This window comes from Panthera tigris, chromosome E3 (genome assembly GCF_018350195.1).
Source record: "Panthera tigris isolate Pti1 chromosome E3, P.tigris_Pti1_mat1.1, whole genome shotgun sequence".
Lineage (NCBI taxonomy): Eukaryota > Metazoa > Chordata > Mammalia > Carnivora > Felidae > Panthera > Panthera tigris.
In genome coordinates, this window is record NC_056675.1 from 37,422,522 (window position 1) to 37,442,679 (window position 20,158).

The following is a 20,158-nucleotide window of genomic DNA, read 5'->3' on the forward strand; positions in this document are numbered from 1 at the left end:
TTCTAGGCCAGCTTCCAGAGCTCCAGCACTGCCGGTAACCCAGCTTCCCTAAGTAGCTGCGAGTCTGCAGGCTCACTACTGTCGTGTCCAGGCTGGTGCCAGAGGTGGCCGCCTGCTTCCCGGCCTGGGACCTGGGCCTGTTGGTGCCTCTTCCAGAACATTCTCTCAAGCAACCCTGAGACATACGGCTTTTGTGCCTCTCCTTTTACAGAGGGGAAACTGAGGTCCTGAATGGTTTTAGCACCTTGTTCAGGTGGCAGAACTGGTTTTGAGCTCGGGTCTACCACGTCATCTTCTTGACTTGCCTTACTGGTGGTTCACTGCGTTGAACTTGGAACAAAGAAGTTATTTTGTGTCACTGTTTGTGAAGCATCCCAAATTTCTGGCATTTGAAAGGGATAGAGATGGGGGGGAAAGCTGGCCATTGCACTTGACAGGCCGCATGGGTGGAGGTGTGTCACATTTGGGCTTCTGTGGTGGAGCCCCGACCACACTGCATGTGGTGCAGAGGGTGAGGGGTCTCCGTGGATGTGCGAAGAGCCAGGAGCGCAGGTGATGCAGCCTGGCCACCTTCCCTGCAGGTAGGCCCACCCGGGGCCTCCTGTGGCCTTGGTGGAAGCTGTCTTGCACCTGGCCCCTTGTCATTGGGCCACGTCAAGTGGGGTCTGTGGCCCCGATCGTGGCTATCTGTGGCTGAGGCCAGGCAGAGCCTGCCTTGCCTAGGGCAGGGCTTGATGACAAGAGACCCTTGGCCAGCCTCAACACATGCAGCAAGTGATGACTCCAGCTGAATGCTGGAATACATTCTTAAATGCTAAGGACCCTGCCAAGCTGCTGAGCCTGTGATGTGGAGAGACTCGAGCTGACTGCTCTTACCAGGGAGCAGGGGCAGAGACAGAATCCTGGAAACAAGTTGGTGAGAGAAGAGAGGTGCCACAGATCAGGGCTGCAGCCTATTGGGGGCTGCAGGGCTGAGAACCGGAAGAAATGACTGAATATGGAGGACAGTGGAGGATAATGTTCGCAAAGTAACAGGGAAGGATGTCGCCCACGAGGTGGGGCCCCGCTCTCTGTTCCATGGGGACAGTTTGGGTGTTAGGACACTCAGTACTCTATCTCCACGTAAAGGTCAGCCCCACCCGAAGTCAGGAAGGACCCTAGAACAGATGTGTGCCTTTGTATCTTGGTTAAAGAAAAAAACAGTCCAGTCTTCACCCCTTTATCAAAAAGTCCATTTGGTGTGTGTGTGTGCGTGTGTGAGGGGGTGTGTGGTATGTTAATGCAAGCACATAAAATAGCAAGCATCCAGGGACTCAAGATCAGGCTAAATTCTCTTCAAAGACCCTTTCAACCTTGAAATTCTCTAAATATGTTTTATTGCAGTTTTAGTTTTAAAAAAGACCTCGTATGATGGAAAACAACAGATGCACCTTAAAGAGAAGACTGCAGGAGCAGTGAACAGGCTGGACAGCCCCCCGTCCGCACAGACTACTGTCTGCGGAGTCTCCCTCCAGACGCTTTTCAAAGGAGTTGTCATCACGCTCTGTGTGCAAATTTAGCATCTTTGCTCTGAGGGCATAGAATGATCACACCACATTTTAACAGAGGTCTGGGTGACAGCCCCCAGTCAGAGGGTCCCTGGGCTACATAAGCACATTCTCATGGAAACACGGGAGAGCCAGGGGACCACCAGGGCCCGGGTATGTCGATGGACAGTCGAATCATCCCACCAAGCTCCTTCTCAGACCCAGTCCTGGAGGCAGCTACAGCTGGCCCAGAGGAGGCACCCGGGCCTCCTTGGCTGTCCCTGGCCCAAGAGGGTCCTCCAGCGCCCTGGGGCAGCACCTGGTCTGGGTGCTCTGCTTCTCAGCCCGGTGTGTCACATGTTGCTTCCTCCCAGTTCTGGAGCTGGCTGTATCTTCAAGGACTTGAGCCTTCTGGCCACCGGGACCCTCAGTGGCTGGCAGATTGGGCTGAGCTGTCCCCTTCCGAAATGCCCTGAGCTGCTGGAGAAGCTGACTCTTCCCAGTACAGTCCCTGTGACATATGACAAGCAACCTCAACACCAAGTGGAGCCAGACCCCCCATCCAGAGTGCTTCCAGAAGCATGTTCACTGGTTCTCAAGACAGTTAAGATTTTGGCCTCTCAGCCCTTGCTGGGTCATAGGGCATGTTAGCATGTTAAAGGCCTGTGGGAGGAAACCTATGTGACGCTTCTCAACTCAGATTTTTCTTCTTTTTTCCCATACGCCTAATGATGTTCCATTTTAGGGGGAACACTGCCTTTGACTCTGACATTCCCACAGGGTAGGATCCACAGGCTTTTCAATTCCAAAAACTATAGATACAGCATATAAGTCTAAGTGGCCCCATGACCACCATGTGGGGTCTCTGCATGTTGGAGAGTGGAAACTTCTCTGAATTTAACATTGCACTTTTTAATTCACCCTGGCCTTTCCTTTCTAGCTAATAGCCATCACTTTACTCCATCCTGACAACTTCTTTTCACTTCCAATGCTATCAGCAGTAGGGACCAAATCAATTTGGAGAGCTATTTTTTAGAAGGAAAGTACTAATCCCTTCTCAGGAGCGAAGCGAGGTATCCTTGGTGATGTCAGGAGGACAGCAGCCCAGGCTGGGCCCCAAGTGGGCTCCCACGGGCCACCTCCCAGACCACCCCTAGGCCCACACGTGCTGGCCCTGTGGGTGCAAGACAAAGCTGAAAGCACAAACATCAAACGTGCCAGGCTGAGGGCTTGCTGTGGAAAGCAGAGATGGACCATGCCCAGGTGGTGGGAGCCCCTTGGTGGTTACCGTAGCCCCTGGGAGGAATGACGCTCCTGCTCTGCTGGTCCCTGTTGGTCTCCAAGAGCCGCTGTCTCTTCCTCCTCCTCGCTGTCAGAGGAGCTGGAGCTGGAGCTGGAGGTGATGAAACCTGGGTTCACAGAATGTATCCCACACCACCCGGGCCTCCCTACTGACCCAAGACCACTGAGGTTTCCTGCCAAGTGGTGGAGGGACAAACTCCAGGGTGATGTACCAAAGCCTAGACTGCTGGCTTTAAGCTCTGCCTGGGTTCTGCTCTCCCTGCAGGGAGACCCTGCTGATGGGACCAAGTGGGACTGCCGGCCGGGCTCAGCTCCTGGCTACGAGCACTTCTCCACCAAGCAGTGCTCTGGTACTAGCCCACATGGGCGCTGTCCCACACCGTCCCACCTGTCGAAGCCCCTGCTCCTCCTGAGGCCAATGTGGCTAATGCAAAACAGGGCTGTCACCACTTCCAGTACCTTTCTGAAGACCCAAGGTCCGATGGCTCCGTGGGCCGCAAATCAATGAAAACAGTAGGAGGCTCTGCTGGGCCCCTTAGCTGCAGGCCGCTGGCCAGCCTTAGGCCCAGCTCAGCCTGGAAGCCCGGCTCCATCCGAGCAGTTCTGAGATAAGAGAGCAGGGTTTTCTGAGTCACTTCTGGGTGATTATGGTATGACCTGTGCTGGGCTCAGGGCTGCCCCCAACTGGATGCCCACCGTGTGCAGGGCACTGAGCTAGGCCCTGTAAGTGCCCTTGTTCTTTTGCTCTTCAGAACAACCCTCAAGATTTGGCCAACAATGCCCAACAGAACCATCCATGGTGACTGACATGTTCAGGGTCTGTGCTTTCCCAGTGGCCAGTAGCCACTGGCCAAAGGTAGCTACTTAAATTTACATGTTGCTAATTGAAATCAAATAAAAAATTAAAATTAAATCATTTCCTTGGGGCACCTGGGTAGCTCAGTCATGATCTTCGGCTCAGGTCATGATCTTGCAGTTTATGAGCTGGAGCCCCGCATCAGTCTCTGTGCTGACAGCTCAGAGCCTGGAGCCTGCTGCAGATTCTGTGTCTCCCTCTCTCTCTGCCCCTCCCCAACTCCTGCTCTGTCTCTCTCTCTCTCAAAATTAAATAAACATTAAAAAATATATATAAAAAAATCATTTCCTCATTTGTACCAGACATGTTTCAAAGGTTCAGTAGCCACATGTGGCCAGTGGCTATCAATTGGACAGTGCAGGTCTAGATATTTCTACTGGACACTGGGTTGCTAGGAACGGAAGCCCACTCCAAGTAGCTCAGGTGAGAAGGGGGATTCAGTGGCTCTCAGATTCCTAAAAAGAGTGGAACAACCAAAGTGTGGGAAGCTAGGCTTTAAGGGATCCTGGTGCCCTGTCCCCACCTCTTCCCTTCCGGCTTCAGTCTTTCTCACTACAGCTGGCCTTTCTCAGCCCTCCCATCCCCATCCGGACACACTGAGACTGGGAATTCTCAGGGAAAGGCTCTGATTGGCCTGGCTTGGGTCACAGGCCAGTGCTAGCCTAACAGTCTGACAAGGCAGGTCCTTGTCTGGGGAAGTCATGTGGATGATGGAGGGAGGGTTCCCATAGAGTGTGCAAGGAGTAGGTGCTCTGAGGCTCGAGTCCCAGCCCTGCCATCTATGGCCTAGACAGGCCAACCTCTGAGCCTCAGTTTCCCCATCTATAACACGGGGATAAGATAATAGCAGCACCTACCTGATCAGATTGTTGAGATGAAATGAGAAATATACATCAAGTGCCCCCGCCCCCAGGTAGGCCTAATAAATGCTGCAAGTCCGTGGGCCACTTCCACAGAGGACAGGGCTGTAGCTGGCAAGAAGTCCCACCTGCTGCTGGTCTCCCGCTGCTTGGTGTCCTGGGGCGCGTCAGCAGGTGCCTTCCAGGCAGAAGAGGCTCTGGATTGTGTGGCACCCAGGAGGGCGAGCCGTTCCATGAGCCTGTCCTGGGTGTTGAGCAGGGTGTGGTCTGAGGGCAGAGCGGGGAGGCTGCTTAGTGGGGACACTGCCCCTGTTTGATTTACAGTAGCCTGAGCTACTGATTCCCCTTGGAATCCTTTGTGTAGACACACCTCACCTTGTGCACGTCCTCTGCCACTCAGCCCTGTACAAAGACCGCCACCTCCAGCTCAGCAGGGCCAGGGGAGTGGTATGTACACAATCCCCATAAAGAGGGAGTGACTTACTACTAACAGTTTACCTCACTCCTCAGTCCCACATGTCAGAGGGAACCATAATTAACAATTAACACTTAAAAAAAAAAAAAAAGGCAACAGGATTATCCTCTGTAGATTTTTTTTCACTGTATAGATTGTCTTTCCATGTTAACATAGATAGATTCCCTTCATTGGGTTTTAGTGCATTTTGTGCTGTAACTGCTTTAGCTTGACTCCTCCTATAGAATATTGAATATGGGTCATTTCCAAATTTTCACAATTATAAACAGTATTGCAACAAACATCCTTGAATACACACCGTCACCCACTGGGGTATTTAGGATAGACTTTAGCAGTGGAATAAGTGGATTGAAGGCTTCAGTGCCTTTAAAATAGAGAATGGATTCTGCCACATTGCCCTCCAAAACGGGTGCGTGGATTACAGCCACTGCCTTACAGGAGAGAGGGTTTCTCCACACCCTGCTGTAAGGCGTTAAATTACAAACAAACAAGCAAACAAAAAAACCTTGTTGAAACAGCACCAGGGGCTCAGTCACAGACGGAGTTTGCTCCGGAATTGGAAGCCGGAACCCACAAACCTTGCTCCTTTGCTTCACTCACCTTTGTGGCCCGGGATGGATGGAGAGGGAAGAGGAGCTTTCCTTTTATTTACAGAACTGCCCAGAGCGAGCCCACAGGTGCAATGGCAGTAATCACATCCCTGGCTTTCTCGGTAAATGGGGAGATGAATGGAAGCAGAGTTTGCTTAGGAGCTGGGTGAAGAAGCACAAAATGCAGGTTGGTTTGCTCTCAGAGAGAGAGAGGAAGGCCCGAGGGGGTGGGCAGGAGGAAAAGGTGGGGGTCAAGGGTAGGGACCGTGTCTGAAGGCCCCCGTGGTATCTCCAGAGCCTCTTCCACTCCAGACACCAGCAGGGGGTCATATGTATAATGAATGAGTGAGTGAATGAGTGAATGGGTGAAATTTCCACGGACTGGCACCTGACCTGTGTGGGACCATGAGGGCTGAGCAACAGAGAGGACATGGTGGGCTGCCAGGCTGACCCTATTTTTGAGAGCCCCTGGAAAGAGCTGCCGATGGGGATGCGCTTGGGCCCTGGCGTTCAAGATCAGACCTCGGCCCAGGCGGTCAGCTGCCCACCACGTAGCTCCAGGCGCGCCATCTCCCCTGTCATCTTCTCGCCCTGCCAGACTTTGAAGGATGTGATCCAAATCCCACTCTTCAAGTTGCTGAAATAATTAAAGGAGTGATTAAAATGCAGCCACAGGGTCCTGGCAGCAGGAGTGCCTGCTTCCACAGCTGCCGTGACCAACAGAGGCCATCGTGGGTTGTTATGGGTTAGAAATGAGGGTTTGGGTGCCTGCCCACACTGGCACGGGCTCCCTCTCTCACTCACACCTCCATTAAGGTGGGTGGGGCCAGCGTCTCCTGCCTTCTCTTTCCTATGCCTTTTTTAGGCAACACTTTTGTTTTTGGCACAGAGACACTGTTTGACCTGGAAACCCCAGTGTTGTCTTAAAACTCTTTAGGTTCATACAGGTTTAGAGTGTTGGGAGGTTAAAACGTTTTGCTCTCTTAAGGAACAGATTGTTCTGGGCAGGTGCTCCCACGCAAGGACTTGGAAAAGAGCGCTGGGGGCCTCCGGGTGTGGCGAGAGGAGGGAGGAAGGTAATTGGGAATTGATGTTCCTTGTAGCTCCTTGTGGCCCTAGGGTGAGTGAAAACAGAAGTGTTTGGGGGCCAGCAGAATGGAAAGAATGGCTTGTTTAAACCACAACTGATGAGAATGAAATTGGTAAAAATGACCTCCATGTACAACCTGATACCGTTTTTCTATGTTGTTAAAATTATCAAAATTTGAAAATAAGGCAAAAAAAAAAAGGAATTGTGTGATGTTTAAATGTCATGCTGGAGCTTTTGTGACAAGCCCACCTTTCTGGGGACAATAATTTGGCTTGCACAGTTGACCAGGGCCCACCTATTTTACAACTTTGTAAACTGAGAACAGGTACAGTGGGTTTTTTCTGTCTGGTAGAGGTGATAACCCCAAAAGTAACAACAACTTGTTGTTACTTTTGTTAGGATGTTGACCAATTTTGTACTTAGTATAGCAATTTTATCTCAGCACTCCTTTCTTTTTCCCCAGTTTTACAAAATCCCAGTTTCTCATAATCTCTTTGACCTGGCTTTGTCTTCCTGCCGGTTCCCTCATTAATGAGCTAAATACAACGTTAACAGGTGCTCACACTATTTGTGTGAAAGTGACAGCCTTAAGATTTTGGGAATTGTGCTTCAACAAAGTTTGTTCTATATCTTATATGTGACTGTCTGTCTTTATAAACATGCTTTAGATTAGTATTCCTACAGCCCTTCCTTCCTCCCTTCCTCCCTGCCTTCCTTCTTTCCTTCTTCCCTTCCTTTTAAAGAAGGATGGAGTCTCCTTGTTCTTCCTTATTCTCGTTAACTCTACCTAAGGATGGTCTGTCTGTCAGGACCACACACCCACTGAGACAGGCATGACTGACGGTTGGGGGACCTAGGACTATGTGCCTAGGGGCTTAAGGTCATTGCTGTAGACTGAATGTCTGTGTCCCTCAAAAATCCACACGTTGGGGGGGGGGGGAGAAAAAAAAAAGAAAAAAAAATCCACACATTGAAATCCTAATGCCCAATGTGATGGTGTTTGGAGGTGGGGCCACCGGGAGGTGATCATGTCATGAAGGTGGAGCTCTTATAAAAAGGCCCCAGAGAGCTCCCTCGCCTCTTCCACCGTAAGAGGACACAGCCAGATGTCAGGAAGAGGCTCTCACCAGACACTGAATGTGCTGGTGCCATGATCTTGGACTCCCCAGCCTCCAGAACTGTGAGAAATGAATTTCTCTTTAAGCCCTCCGTCTGTGGCATCCGTTATGGCAGCCCAGGTGTAGTGGGCAAGCCCTCAGGTTGTCCTGTGGAGGACCAGCTCACGGCCAACGTGCAGGGGACGCCCTGAGGAAGCACAGGCTGGAAGATGCCTACCTTGAGGGAGAGCACCAGCCGTCCTTCCCGGGGCCCCTCTGGTGGCGTCTCTGGTCTTGGAACTGCCACTGCCGCTGCACAGGGTGCCTCTTCCACTTGACTTTGGTCACTGCAGGCTGGGTCCTGGGCATCCCAGGTGACTTTATGGAGTATGTCCTTCTCAATCATCTTCCTTCTCTCCTTTCGGAGGGCTCTGCGGTCTGCATAGTCTGCGGCCCAACCGGTTTGTGAGGCAGCGCTCAGGGGCTCAGCTTTCAGGTCACCTTCCCAGGGGGACAGGGTGGCTTCCTCCTGCGGCCCCTGGTGAGGACCCTGGGTGCTGAGGGACACAGCCCCATGGTTGTCTTCCTGCCACTTGGGGGTGTCCTTGGGCACCCTGAGAAGAGAACTGGTTTCCCCACAGCTGTCTATAGGCCCGCCAGGGTCTCCACCTTGCAGAGAGGCAGAAGCCTCTGTCCTTGGGCCCCACTCTCTCCAGGGTTCTGTGCTGGGTTCCACAGGCACTGCACCTGGCTGTGGACAAAATGGGTGTCCTCAGCGTTCTCAAAAACATACTTGAGGGAATTTTTGTGTGTATGCAGTAAAACAGGTATGTAACATAAGATTTGCCATTTTAACCATTTTATCATTCTGTGACATTAAGCACATTCATAATGTGCAATCGTAACCACTATTTCCAACGCTTTTTTATCACCCCAAAGAGACTGCACCTTCCCTCCCCCCAGGTCCCTAGTAACCTCCAGTCTACTTTCTGTCTCTATGGATTTGCCTGTTCTAGATATTTCATATAGGTGGAATCACACAATACTTGTCCGTTTGTGTCCTTTGGCTTAGCTTAGTGTTTCCAAGGTGCATGGAGGTTGTGGGTCAGTACTTGATTCTTTTTTATGGAGTGCATAATATTCCATTGTATGGACTATGTTTTGTTGACCCATTTCATTTGTTAGTGGCCATTGAGTTGTTGTTACCTTTTGGCCACTGCAAATAGGCCACACAGCTATTAAGGGGTAGACAAGATGAAACCCAGGCCCTCTGACTCCAGAGCAAGCCCACAGCCTCTGCCCCCATGAGTGAGGACAGACTTTCCTGTCCCAGGTTGGGGAAAAAAAAATTCTCCAGGACAGTTGCTGAGGTAATTGTAGAAATGAAGAAAACGCAAGATAAACTCACGTGGACATCCCCGCACCTGAACTAACTAGAGGTCTTGGCAGGCCTGGGAATTTCAGACCTTCTTCTAGGTGTAGCTGAGTGGGGGAGTCATGATGATGAACGTTCTGTAAGATGACCCTGTATCAGTGCTTGCACTGAGATTTCCAGAACTCTCAGCACATAACCCCTGCCTCTAAACTGGCACTGAGACTTGACCAAACTCTAGAATGGCTTCTAGCAGCACACGGCTAGCATGACCCCGTCCATGAAAACATCTGCCTGAGAAAGCTCAGTGCTGTGGGGAGAATTCAGTGTTTGTTCCAGCCAACACCTGATGAGAGGCCCCTGACCTCCCTTTCTTAAGAGCAATTCCTAAAAAGGGCTTCAGACTCGGAGCTACGTGTCTCTTACAACCCAGAAGCATCTGTCCTGGGCCTGAGAGCCTTTCCTTTGGAATGTTCTCGTCAGGAAGGACATGGCCTCTGTCTCCCTTCTTCCAGGGAGGATAGACTCCCGACTTCCATACCTGCCAGCGGACACGCCTGGCCTAGTCACACCCACGCTGGTCTGCTCTTTGTGATCATTCACTTCTCTGACTCTAGTGAGCCCTGTTCTCCCCCTCCCTCAGTCTCCCTTGGAAACCCCGGTCACCTCTGCACAAGTCGGAGGGAACTCAGCTCTTTCCCTGCTGTCAGCAGTTACCGAATGAAATCTGCCTCCCCTGCTTTGACGAATGTCTGGCTGTGCTGGTCTGTGACAGCATACCCACTTCCCCTAGTTAATGAGTGACAACTAGTCATAATAATTACAGCAGAGGTAGGCCTGTCTCCCGGACCCTTTAAGAAGAGCCGAAAGGCCTGATCAGTTGGGGACCTGCCCGGTGATGAAAGTCTATTGATGGGTTCTATTTATAAAGCCAGCAATTAATTTTAAGCATCAAGCCATTTTTTTTTTTTTTAGCAGCAGGCAAAAGTTTATTAGAATATAGGATTAGAAAGGAAGAATAGTAGGAAAGCTCTCTTTACAGAGAGCATTCGAAAGTGAATGCCCCAAGCCATTAATTTTAGATAGAGTTTTTGGTCTTACCTGGGGCTCTGGGAAATGAGAAAAGAAGACGGAAAATTTGCTCTGACAGTTGGCGATGACTGTGATACGTGGTTACAGAGTGTGCTTTGGCATTTCTAATTGTTTCTTGTGTTCACCTCACCTCTCCAGTGAGGGGCACCTTCTTGCCTCTGAATCCCCACTGTCACCCTTATTAAATCAACAAATGTTTAGGGAGTGCCGCAGTTTTGACCTCTTTGACCCACACCATAGGGTCAGGTGACAGCGCGGACACCCACACCCACACCCCATTCTGCCCGCAGGGTCCCAGCTTTGTGGATCCCCGGGGCCTGCCTTCTACAGACCTCAGAAGACCCATCAACCGTAGCAAGCCAGGCCCCGGCAGCGTCTTCGGCCAGCTCCTCCGACAGGTCTGGGATCAGGGCAGTGTGATCTCGCTGGAAGATGAACAGCTCCTCTGCCTCGCAGTCCGACTGTGACAAATGAGAGGACTTTTGAATTATAGGGCAGCAGGCAGAGCCAGGAGGGCCTCAGCCTCCGTCTGCCCTTGCCCTGCTGCTCAAGAGTGATCTGGGGAGATCAGCTTTCTCCCAGAGGTCTTTGGCCTGGCTGGTTCCCGCCACTGATTTAGAAAAGGGCTCGGCTGCACAGCCTTGTGAAGTGAGATCCCGGGCTCCGGTTGTGCACATACCTGCCACCCCCTAAGACCTTGAACATAACAGGTGCTCAGATAACACCTGGCACTGAACGAACAGGGCAGCAAGGTGGTAGCTGAAAGAAGAGCCCAGCTCTCCCCCTGGCCTGTAACCTTTAGCCATAAATGACACAGTGTCTTAGCGCCTCTAAGGGGAGAGGGGGCACTTAGAGTCACCAGCTCACCTTGCAAGGATATCTGAAGACGAGAACAAATGAGGCTGAAGACATGAAAAGGTACTGGGGTCATGTTATCTACTCTCCGTTAGCTTTGTCGCATGCTGGAAGATACCTGAGGCCCAGGACGCTCTGTTGTCTTTGTAGGCATCCCAGGAAGGACCCAAACCTGTCAGGTTACTTCTAAATGCCTAGCTGCAAACTGTGAGCTTGGCACCCGCTACTAGGGAGCTGCTGCCCGGGGCCTTGTCTACCTTTCTCCATCGATAGGGTCACTGCCATTCTTGTGTGTGTGCACATGCCCACTTTTCACTAGGCGGAGAAGCTGGCACAGCTGATTTAAGACTGAATTCAGAGTCACTCTTGTCACCCAATGTTCTCGGTTCAGTGTTCGATATCAGTCAGTAGAAACTAGAAACACAATCACGATCATGGGGAGGCAGGGTCTGCCAGGTGTGTAATGTCACAAAGGGCTTCTTATTCTTGAAGAGGCAAAGTAGGCTCCATAAATGTTTGTTGAATGAATGCATGCCACCATTTCAATGCATCACGATAAGCTCTTGGAGGAATTCTCCGGTTATAATTTCAGGTCACTGAAATGGCCCGTAAGGATGCCAAGTATGAAGAAATGTATTCGGAGGACAAAAAGCAAAATTAGGACAAATGCAGGAGCTGATAAGCTCCAAAGCTGTTCTTGGGTCAACATTGTGCTTGCCATGGGAAGAAAGGGCAATCGGGGCCCAGGAAAACGTAGGAAGAAGGCGCTTGCTTACCAAGGAGGAATCAGAGTCCAGAGATGGGAGCTGCTCCCTGACGGCCTCAAGGATGGCATCCCAGGGCCCTGTCTGGGAGGCCCAGGGAGGTGGGGACTCCTCATCTTTGTCCTGGGACGCCATGAGGACCCAGGCTCCAGGGATGCTGCTCAGCGTGCCATCATCCAAGCACCCCTGCAGAGGACACAGGGTGAGGTGAGAGGGTTCCAGGGGCCAAGGGCCAGAGCTCAGGGTGGGGCAGTGGGAGAGGGCTGCCTTTTCAAAGCGTCTACCACCCTGTGGGGGGTGAAAACAGACTGCCAGACCTCCCATTGGTTTCCCTTCTGGTTCTCCAGGTTCCTGTTCCTGTTAGTCAATGTGCCCACACGTGTGTGTGTGTGTGTGTGTGTGTGTGTGTGTGTGTGTGTTTGAACAACACAGGTTGGAACTGCATGAGCCCACTTATATGCAGATTTTTTTTCAATAAATGCAGTCAGTACAATAATGTATTTTCTCTTATGATTTTCTTAACATTTTCTTTTCTCTAGCTTATTTTATGTGGGAATACTGTATATAATACATGTAACATACAACATGTGTTAATCGTCTAATGATGTTATTGGTAAGGCTTCTGGTCAACAGTAGGCTATTGTAGCTAAGTTTTTAGGGAATCAAAAGTTATATGTGGAGGTGTGCCTGGTTTGCTCAGTCAGTAGAGCATGTGACTCTTGATCTTGGGGTTTTAAGTTTGAGCTCCAAATTGGGTGCAGAGATGACTTAAAAATAAAATCTTAAAAAAAATTTTTTTTAATGTTTATTTTTGAGACAGAGAGAGCATGAACAGGGGAGGGTTAGAGAGAGAGGGAGACACAGAATCCGAAGGAGGCTCCAGGCTCTGAGCTGTCAGCACAGAGCCCGACACGGGGCTCGAACTCATGGACCGCACGATCATGACCTGAGCCAAAGTTGGTCACTTAACCGACTGAGCCACCCAGGAGCCCCTAAAAATAAAATCTTAAGGGGGCACCTGGGTGGCTCAGTCAGTTAAACGTCCAATGTCCAACTCTCTCTCTCTCTCTCTCTCTCTCAAAAAAATAAGCATTTGAAAAATATTTTATTTTAATATTTATTTATTTATTTGGAGAAGGGGGAGGGTGTGCATGAATGGGGAGGGGCAGAGAGAGATTGAGAGAGTGAGAGGGAGGGAGGGAGACAGGGGATCTGAAGCGGGCTCTGTGCTGAAAGTGAAGAGCCCAATGCAAGGCTCGAACCCGCGAACCATGAGATGATGACCTGAGCTGAAGTTGGATGCTTAACTGACTGAGCCACCCAGGTGCCCCTAAAAGAAAGAAAATCTTAAACATTATATGTGGATTTTTGACTGCGCGGGGTATTGGTCCTCCTAAGTCCTGTGTTCAAGAGTCAACTGTATGTGTGTATGTATATCTATATATATCTAGATGTATATATCTATACCTATAATATATAATGTAACCATATACATAAATATATAATGTAACCATATACATACATACATGTATATGTATATGATAAATAGAATGATATATGTGTATGATATACAGATTATGTAAGGTATTTATATCCCAAGTAACATAAATACCATTACTATCTACATTTTATAGACTCAGAGAAGTTACATTGTTAGTAAATGGCAAAGACAAAATTTGCAGCAAAGTTAGAAGGGATTTCAAGCCTCACTACACTTTACTGCCCCCTTTACAAAGGAGTCCCCAGGAAAGTTTTTTTGGAGTCACCACTTAACCCCTGACACCCAGGCACTTAACCAGCCCCTTCCATCTTTTGTACTCCTAACAGGAGAAGGCCTGGGCCCTCAGGGGTCAAGGTAGCTTTAGGAATGTGGGATGATGGTACTACCTTCGGAGCCAGTGTCTGGACATCCCCTGCAGCCCCCAGATACAGCCCGCTGTGCCTATACTATGAGAAGAGAGCACTTCCGCCCTAGCCCTGCCTGGCTATTACTCTGTGTCAGGGCCCCCATGAAGGCAGCAGTAGCAGATGTGAGTGGTGGGGTACGTGCTTTTGTGCTCACAGAACCTGGAGCAGGAGCTTGGTGCACCCTGAACTGTGAACAGCAGGGTGGGGACGCAGCTCATAACACATCAGCGGATGTTTTTTGGAACCGGGCTCTGTAGGGCAGACTGTAGCGTAACAGATTCGCCAGATATTCTAGGTTCTTCAGACAGGCAAGGCAACAGGGTAGGGAAAGGCATTACAGGTTGCAGCAAGAACATGTACAGTGGCTCAGGAGAGTGAAAATTGCCCAACATGTTGGGGTAAGAAAGTATCTGCTGCGAGAATATGCGGTGATGACAGACCAGATCGCGGAGGGTCCTGAACACCACGGCGAGTTCACTTTAACCTGCTGACTGGGGTTAACGCCTAAAGCTAAGCGGCGGAGCTGCTCGAGTCTCCTCCGAACCCTGGAGCAAATTCCACGTCCGTTTCTTCGCGGCAGCCCGTTAGCCCCGCCCCTATCTCCGCCCCCGCCCTTCTGGCCTAGGAGCCCCGTTGTCCTGACAACTGGACGCCAACAGCCTCCCGGACCAGTCTTTTAAATTCTAAAGCTGGGAAACAGGAAAACACGTCGCTCGTCTTCCCACCCGTCCCCACCCACCCGTTTCCCGCCCCCGTCCCATCAAAATCCCGACATGTACCTTCGGAGGCCACTCACCTCAGGCCTCTACCTCCCCTCTCTGCTCAGTTTTGACAGGACTATAAACAGTTCCCAGTGCGTTCCCCCGGACCCGTTCGCTCCCCCGGGCCGCGGCGCAACTACTGAGGCTGTCACCGCCTTTGCAATCCCCCCTCGGCAGTTTTACATTACTGGACTGCCAACCGCACTTTTTCCCCCCGCTCCTCTTTCGGGACTTGGCGCGTCCTGCCTCTCTTGAAATAGGATTGGTTTCCCTGGCTAGCGGAGGGGAGGGGCAAGGCGAACTCCTCCTGTTGATTGGCTGCCGCGGGGGTCACACAGCGAGCCGGGCGAGCTGACCGGAAGGCTCGGGTGCGGGACGGACAAATTCCACAGCGCCGGGAGCGCCCCGCGGCCCGGCGAGAGTCCCGGCGTGCTCCGCGCCTCCCGCAACCACTTCCGGGGCGGGAGCGGGGCCGCGGTGTCCGGGCGCTGCGGCGGCAGCCCGCGCGGAGGGAGCCCGGGCGTGCGTGGCGGAGAGCGCGCCCGACTGAGAGAGTGCGGCGGCGCACCGGGACTCAGCGCAGGTACGCTCGGTGGCGGCCCGACACCGCCTGGGGCCGACACTTGCCGTCTGCCTGTCTGCCGCCAGGCCCGGCCCGCCGCTTGGTAGCCGCGTGAGTTTCTGGCGACGCTTCCGCTTTTGCATCCTTGTAGAGGCGACGGCAGAGCCACGTGCCATGTGGGATTACCAGGAGGAGGTGTCAGGGGATGTCTGTGCGGTCTGGCCTGGCGGTGTTCTCGAAGGACCCACCCCGGGGCCTGACAACCAGGGTGGGTACCCCAGTCTGCGCGAACGGCTCACGCGTCAGGACGAGACGGGCTGCCCTTGGGCTTTTGCAGACTTCCTCCCTGTGGGCGTGGCGGCCGACCCTCAGCGTCATTATTTTTTAGTTAAGGTTTTTGGGTTATTGAAAAGGTAATGGATACTAAGCAAGTGTACAAATGTATGGATGAACGTAATCGTTTTATTCATAACAAATACCCCATCATTGTAGAGTGTGTGGCATGTGGCATGGTGATAAAAGAAGTACCAGTCGCTTTACGGCCCCGTGGCATCCGAGTTCTCCCTCCATAGGCTCCTAGAGCCGGGCCTGGTTGTGATTGCCGCCTTGGAGGGTGAGGGACACCTGAGCCTCTAATAATAAGAGAGACCACATAGGGGCACCTGGCTGGCTCAGGCAGTTAAGCTTCCGACTCTTGGTCTCGGCTCATGACCGGCTGAGGTCATGATCTCATGGTTTGTGAGTTCGAGCCCCGCGTGGGGCTCCGTGCTGTGGCTGCGGAGCCTGCTTGAGATTCTGTCTCTCCTTTCTCCGGCCTTCCCCCACTTGTACTTTCTGTCTCTCAAAATAAATATATAAATAAACTTAATTTTTTTTAATGTCTTTATTTTTGAAGGGGAGAGAGACAGACTGTGAGTGGGAGAGGGGCAGAAAGAAAGGCAGACACAGAATCCGAAGGAGGCTCCAGGCTCTGAGCTGTCAGCACAGAGCCTGACCCGGGGCTCTAACCCACAAACCACGAGATCATGACCTGAGCCGAAGTGGGACTCTTAACCTACCGAGCCACCCAGGCACTCCTGTAAATAAATAAACTTTAAAAAATATATGAGAGACTGCATGGACTCCACTCTGGAGGAGGCATTTGGAGTAAAAGAGACCCACCTATAGGAGGCTCGAGGGATGTGTGGAAAGGGGCCCTGAACTGGCACTCAGCTTATTTGGGTTCTTACCCAGTATTTGTTGGCTTGGACTATTCAGGTTGGGGTTTTTTGCCTGCAGAGTGAGAAAGCTGGTTGATCTCAGGCCCTGCCAGTGTGAGGAGGTGGTGGTACCAGAACGTTGGGCTTTGCTCTGAACTTGGTTACCTACAGGCCCCATCATATGTACACATATTCTGGCCAAGGGCTTACAGATTCTTTGTCCCTCAGATTGGTGGCTTGTTGGTTGTTTGGCCATCTCAGCTGTTACCTGGAGTGTGGAAGCATTCTTTAGTAGAGACTGAGGTCCTAATGCATCTGTGAATTCCTGGAGTGCCTTTAGGCCATCTGAATGGACGTGACCCTCCTTTTCTCTTTTTGCTATACTTGTTTCCTTGTTCTCTCCCACCTATAGTAGGTAGGAGACAAATGTTACTTGGGGACCTAAAGGTTCTAATAGGAAGCTAATGGCCTGGCATTGATTTGGTTAGGATTCCCAGAATAAAGGACTTTCATGGACTCCTCATCCTGGTATAGTGGCTCTCCAGGAACGTTCCACCACCCCACAAATTTTCCAGTGTATCACTCTCCCATCCCTCCTGTTTTCAAGGAATGTATGGTTGGATTCCTACTCAGTCAACCTTTGCCAAACACCAATCACATCATAGTTTCTGTGCTGGGACTTACTTGTCTTTTCTTTTTAAAGATTTGTTTAAAATTTTTACATTAGGATGCTCCTGGGTGGCTCAGTCGGTTAAATGTCTGACTTCGGCTCAGGTCATGAACTCACCGTTCTTGAGTTTCAGCCCTGTGTTGGGCTCTGTGCCGAGAGCTCACAGCCTGGAGCCTGCTTCAATTTCTGTTTCCCTCTCTCTCTGCTCCTCCCCCACTCACATTCTGTCTCTCTCTCTCTCTCTCTCTCTCTCTCTCTCCCAAAAATAAACAAGGATTTTTATTTAAAAAAAAATGTTTACATTAAAATTCACTCATTTGGTGTTTGGGTCTATGAGTTTTGATTAACGTATAGAGTCAACATGTCTATCAACCAGTATATAGAACATTCCCCCCAAATTCCCTCTTGCTGTCCCTTTGTGGTCCCCCCATTCCTACCCCAGTCCCACTGATCTGTCCTCCAGCCCTTCCATTTTGTTTTTTCTAGAATGTCCTGTAAATGGAATCATAAAGTAGGTAGCCTTTGAGTCTGACTTCTTTAGCACAGTGAGTTTGATGTTCATTCATATGTTGTGTCTATTACTGTGTGTGTCAACTGTTTGTACCTTCTGCTTATTAGTAGCGTTCCAATATACAGCTGTGCCACTGTTTACTTATCCTTTCGTCCATGTGTGTTTAACAACAGCCCCTTGAGCTATGTCCCCATTAGTGCAGAAGTAAAGACTGGAGATGGTAAATAGCAGAGCTAAATTTTGATATAACTCCCAAGTCCAGGCTTCTTTCCCACCACACCCAGGAGTTGATTAGGTCCAGTGACCCAATTAACGTTTCTTAACTGCCCATCCAAGAGGTTGTCAGGCTTCCTGAGTTACTGGAGAATTCCCTTTGTAGAACTGGGGCCTGAGGGTTGGTGAAGGAAAGTGTCCACTGCATGTGTGACTCACCATATATGCTCCTTTCTTTGTGTCTGGTGACAAGCTCACCGGTATTAGAAGGATGGAGCTGCCCAAACCACATAGCACTTAATGATAATCTTCTAAGTCTGTCCCAGGAGTTGGCTGCATTGAGTGGCAGTCTGCTAGGATAGTGCCCAGCCGCCTACTGCAGGTGGGAGTGTGACCATCCTGTTCTGTTCCCTGGAACAACCAGGAAGGAACGCTCTAACCCCTCGATCTCCCTCCACAGTGATGTCGGAGCTCAGCGATGAAGCCAGTGAGCCAGAACTCCTGAACTGCAGCTTGTCCATGTGGCATGGGCTGGGTGCTCAGGTCGGCCGGGAGGAGCTGGCCGTCCCCTTGGATCTTCACACAGCTGCTTCCATTGGCCAATATGAAGTGGTGAAGGAATGTGTGCAGCGGTAAGAGACCTTGGGAAATGTTCCTGCTCAGATTTTGAGTACCGTCTCTGTGGCTTCAGATCCCAGGTAGGGCTGTCAGTGAGCTTATGGGGCCTTGCACACAGTCGCAGACATGGAACACACCGAGATATGTCCCTGTGTCTGTCGGACAGCTGTCACTAATGATTTAGGCTGGACACGAATAAGTCCGTTTTTACTCCTAAGAAGAAAACGACAGTTTGGGCTTTTTTCATAAGCTTATGAATCATTTCAGACTTTTGTTAACTATAGTCATTTTATGGTTTTTACTAACTGCAGAAGTGCTCAGACAAAACAAAAATAACGTTAGAAAGTGATGCCCTGTGGCCTCCTTTCCCCAGGAGATTCATTTTTATCCCTTGTGCCTTCCTGTCACTCTGGCTTCTACCATAGAGGAGGAGGAGGTGGGGTTCATCTTCCTCTCTGGGGATTGCCACCTGACTGCCACCTGCAGTCTTACACATGTGTTAATTTAGTTTTTGGAAAAGGACCAATCTCCTTGCCTCCACCCCCTTACATCCACCTCATTGTTTCTGTTTCTCATTGACAACTAGGAGAAACCATCTATGTCTATATCTACGTGTGCCTGTTTCAGTTCCTGGGGAGCCAGAGCAAAGCCTTGTATAAGCCCTGGGTTTCTGGTTCCTAAGTCATAACTGCCTCTTATAAATATGTGGCCAGTTAAGTACAAGTATAGCACTGTGGTAAGACATAATGTTTTGTACTCCTGTACCAGGTGGCTTTTGGAATGTTAGCTGGATACACAAGCAGCACATTCCCTCACAGGGTCACTGAGACCCCAGTTACAACTTTGCTCCTTTGGCGTTCTTGGGTTTTTAAGCCTTTGGGTGTACTGTTTAAATGCATAGTCCAGGAAGGCGCCTGGGTGGCTCAGTCGGTTGGACGTCCGACTTCGGCTCAGATCATGATCTCACAGTTTGTGGGTTTGAGCCCCACATCGGGCTCTGTGCTGACAGCTCGGAGCCTGGAGCCTACTTCGGATTCTGTGTCTCCCTCTCTCTCTGCCCCTCCCCCACTCTCACTCTGCGTCTCTCAAAAATAAATAGAACATTACAAAAATTAATAAATGCACAGTCTGGAATGGCTCCACAGGGGAGAGGGGAAGTGTTTGTGCTCTGGTTGGGACTGTAGCCCTAGTTGACACCAAGGCTGCTGACAGCAGACTGGGACCTGAAGCGAGTAGAGGCATCACAAGGGAGGCTTGGGCCCAACTGGACATGTCAGAGCCTCAGAGACACTCTGTGGAGGGCTGGGCTCTTCTCCACATGGAATTGAGCCACCAGCGAAGGTCATCTGGCCAGGATGGTCTGGTCTCTGTGCGCTCTCCCAGCCAGTGGCTACCATTGCATTCCTGGGATCAGGACCTTCTGGAATGGCTGCATGGGTATCCCGGAGTGAATAGAAGGTGCTAGCAAATGGAACATAATTGTCTGGCGTGGCTTCTTGTGTCCAAACCTCTGAGAGGTACAGACTGTGGGTTGACTGTCAGACTGGACTGCCAGATGCTGGCTTCCAGCTGTGGCAACGAGAGCATCGCCTACCTCCACTGGAGGCTGGGATTGTGCAAGAGGAAAGCTGTGGGGCATGAACCATGCAGGGTGTTCTGGAAGTAGATGTTATTTCTATGCCCCAGGCCCAAACTCTGGGGTAGGAAGCCCATAATTTTTTTTCCTGGGGGAAATGCTTCTTTAGAATTTTGGTGGAAATCAATGAAAAAGATAGGATCCTCTGGGTACTGATTTTCCAAGAATGTTTTTGTAGGATGAGGTGACGAGGGAGAAATC

The 20,158-nt window shown here is 50.7% G+C and overlaps 2 protein-coding genes across 11 annotated transcripts in view; one reads left to right on the forward strand and one right to left on the reverse strand.

Annotated features, from left to right (window-relative positions):
• Window positions 1-1,359: 1,359 nt before the first annotated feature.
• On the reverse strand, window positions 1,360-14,982 carry DNAAF8 (dynein axonemal assembly factor 8). Of its 6 annotated transcripts, XM_042972216.1 has the most exons (11): window positions 13,947-14,211; window positions 11,892-12,065; window positions 10,593-10,721; window positions 8,466-8,547; window positions 8,035-8,243; window positions 6,132-6,246; window positions 4,673-4,811; window positions 3,288-3,431; window positions 2,815-2,919; window positions 1,846-2,037; window positions 1,360-1,569 (listed from the first exon to the last, which is right to left on the reverse strand). In XM_042972216.1, the coding sequence occupies exons 1-11, from the start codon at window positions 14,010-14,012 to the stop codon at window positions 1,392-1,394; spliced, it is 1,533 nt and encodes a 510-aa protein (XP_042828150.1). In that variant the 5' UTR covers window positions 14,013-14,211; the 3' UTR covers window positions 1,360-1,391. The 6 variants fall into 6 exon arrangements, with proteins under 6 accessions (XP_042828150.1, XP_042828149.1, XP_042828146.1 ...); XM_042972215.1 differs by lacking the exon at window positions 13,947-14,211 and adding an exon at window positions 14,905-14,982 and having other exon boundaries at window positions 8,035-8,547; XM_042972212.1 differs by lacking the exon at window positions 13,947-14,211 and adding an exon at window positions 14,584-14,898 and having other exon boundaries at window positions 8,035-8,547.
• Window positions 14,983-15,015: 33 nt separating this feature from the next.
• ANKS3 (ankyrin repeat and sterile alpha motif domain containing 3) overlaps window positions 15,016-20,158 on the forward strand; it is a 34,028-nt gene continuing 28,885 nt past the window's right edge. For 3 of the 5 annotated variants that reach the window (XM_007073363.3, XM_007073362.3, XM_007073364.3), the window contains exons 1-2: window positions 15,150-15,378; window positions 18,164-18,335. In XM_007073363.3, the coding sequence (XP_007073425.1) occupies window positions 15,285-15,378; window positions 18,164-18,335 (266 nt within the window). In that variant the 5' untranslated portion in view covers window positions 15,150-15,284. The other 2 variants (XM_042972202.1, XM_042972205.1) reach the window with 2 other exon arrangements.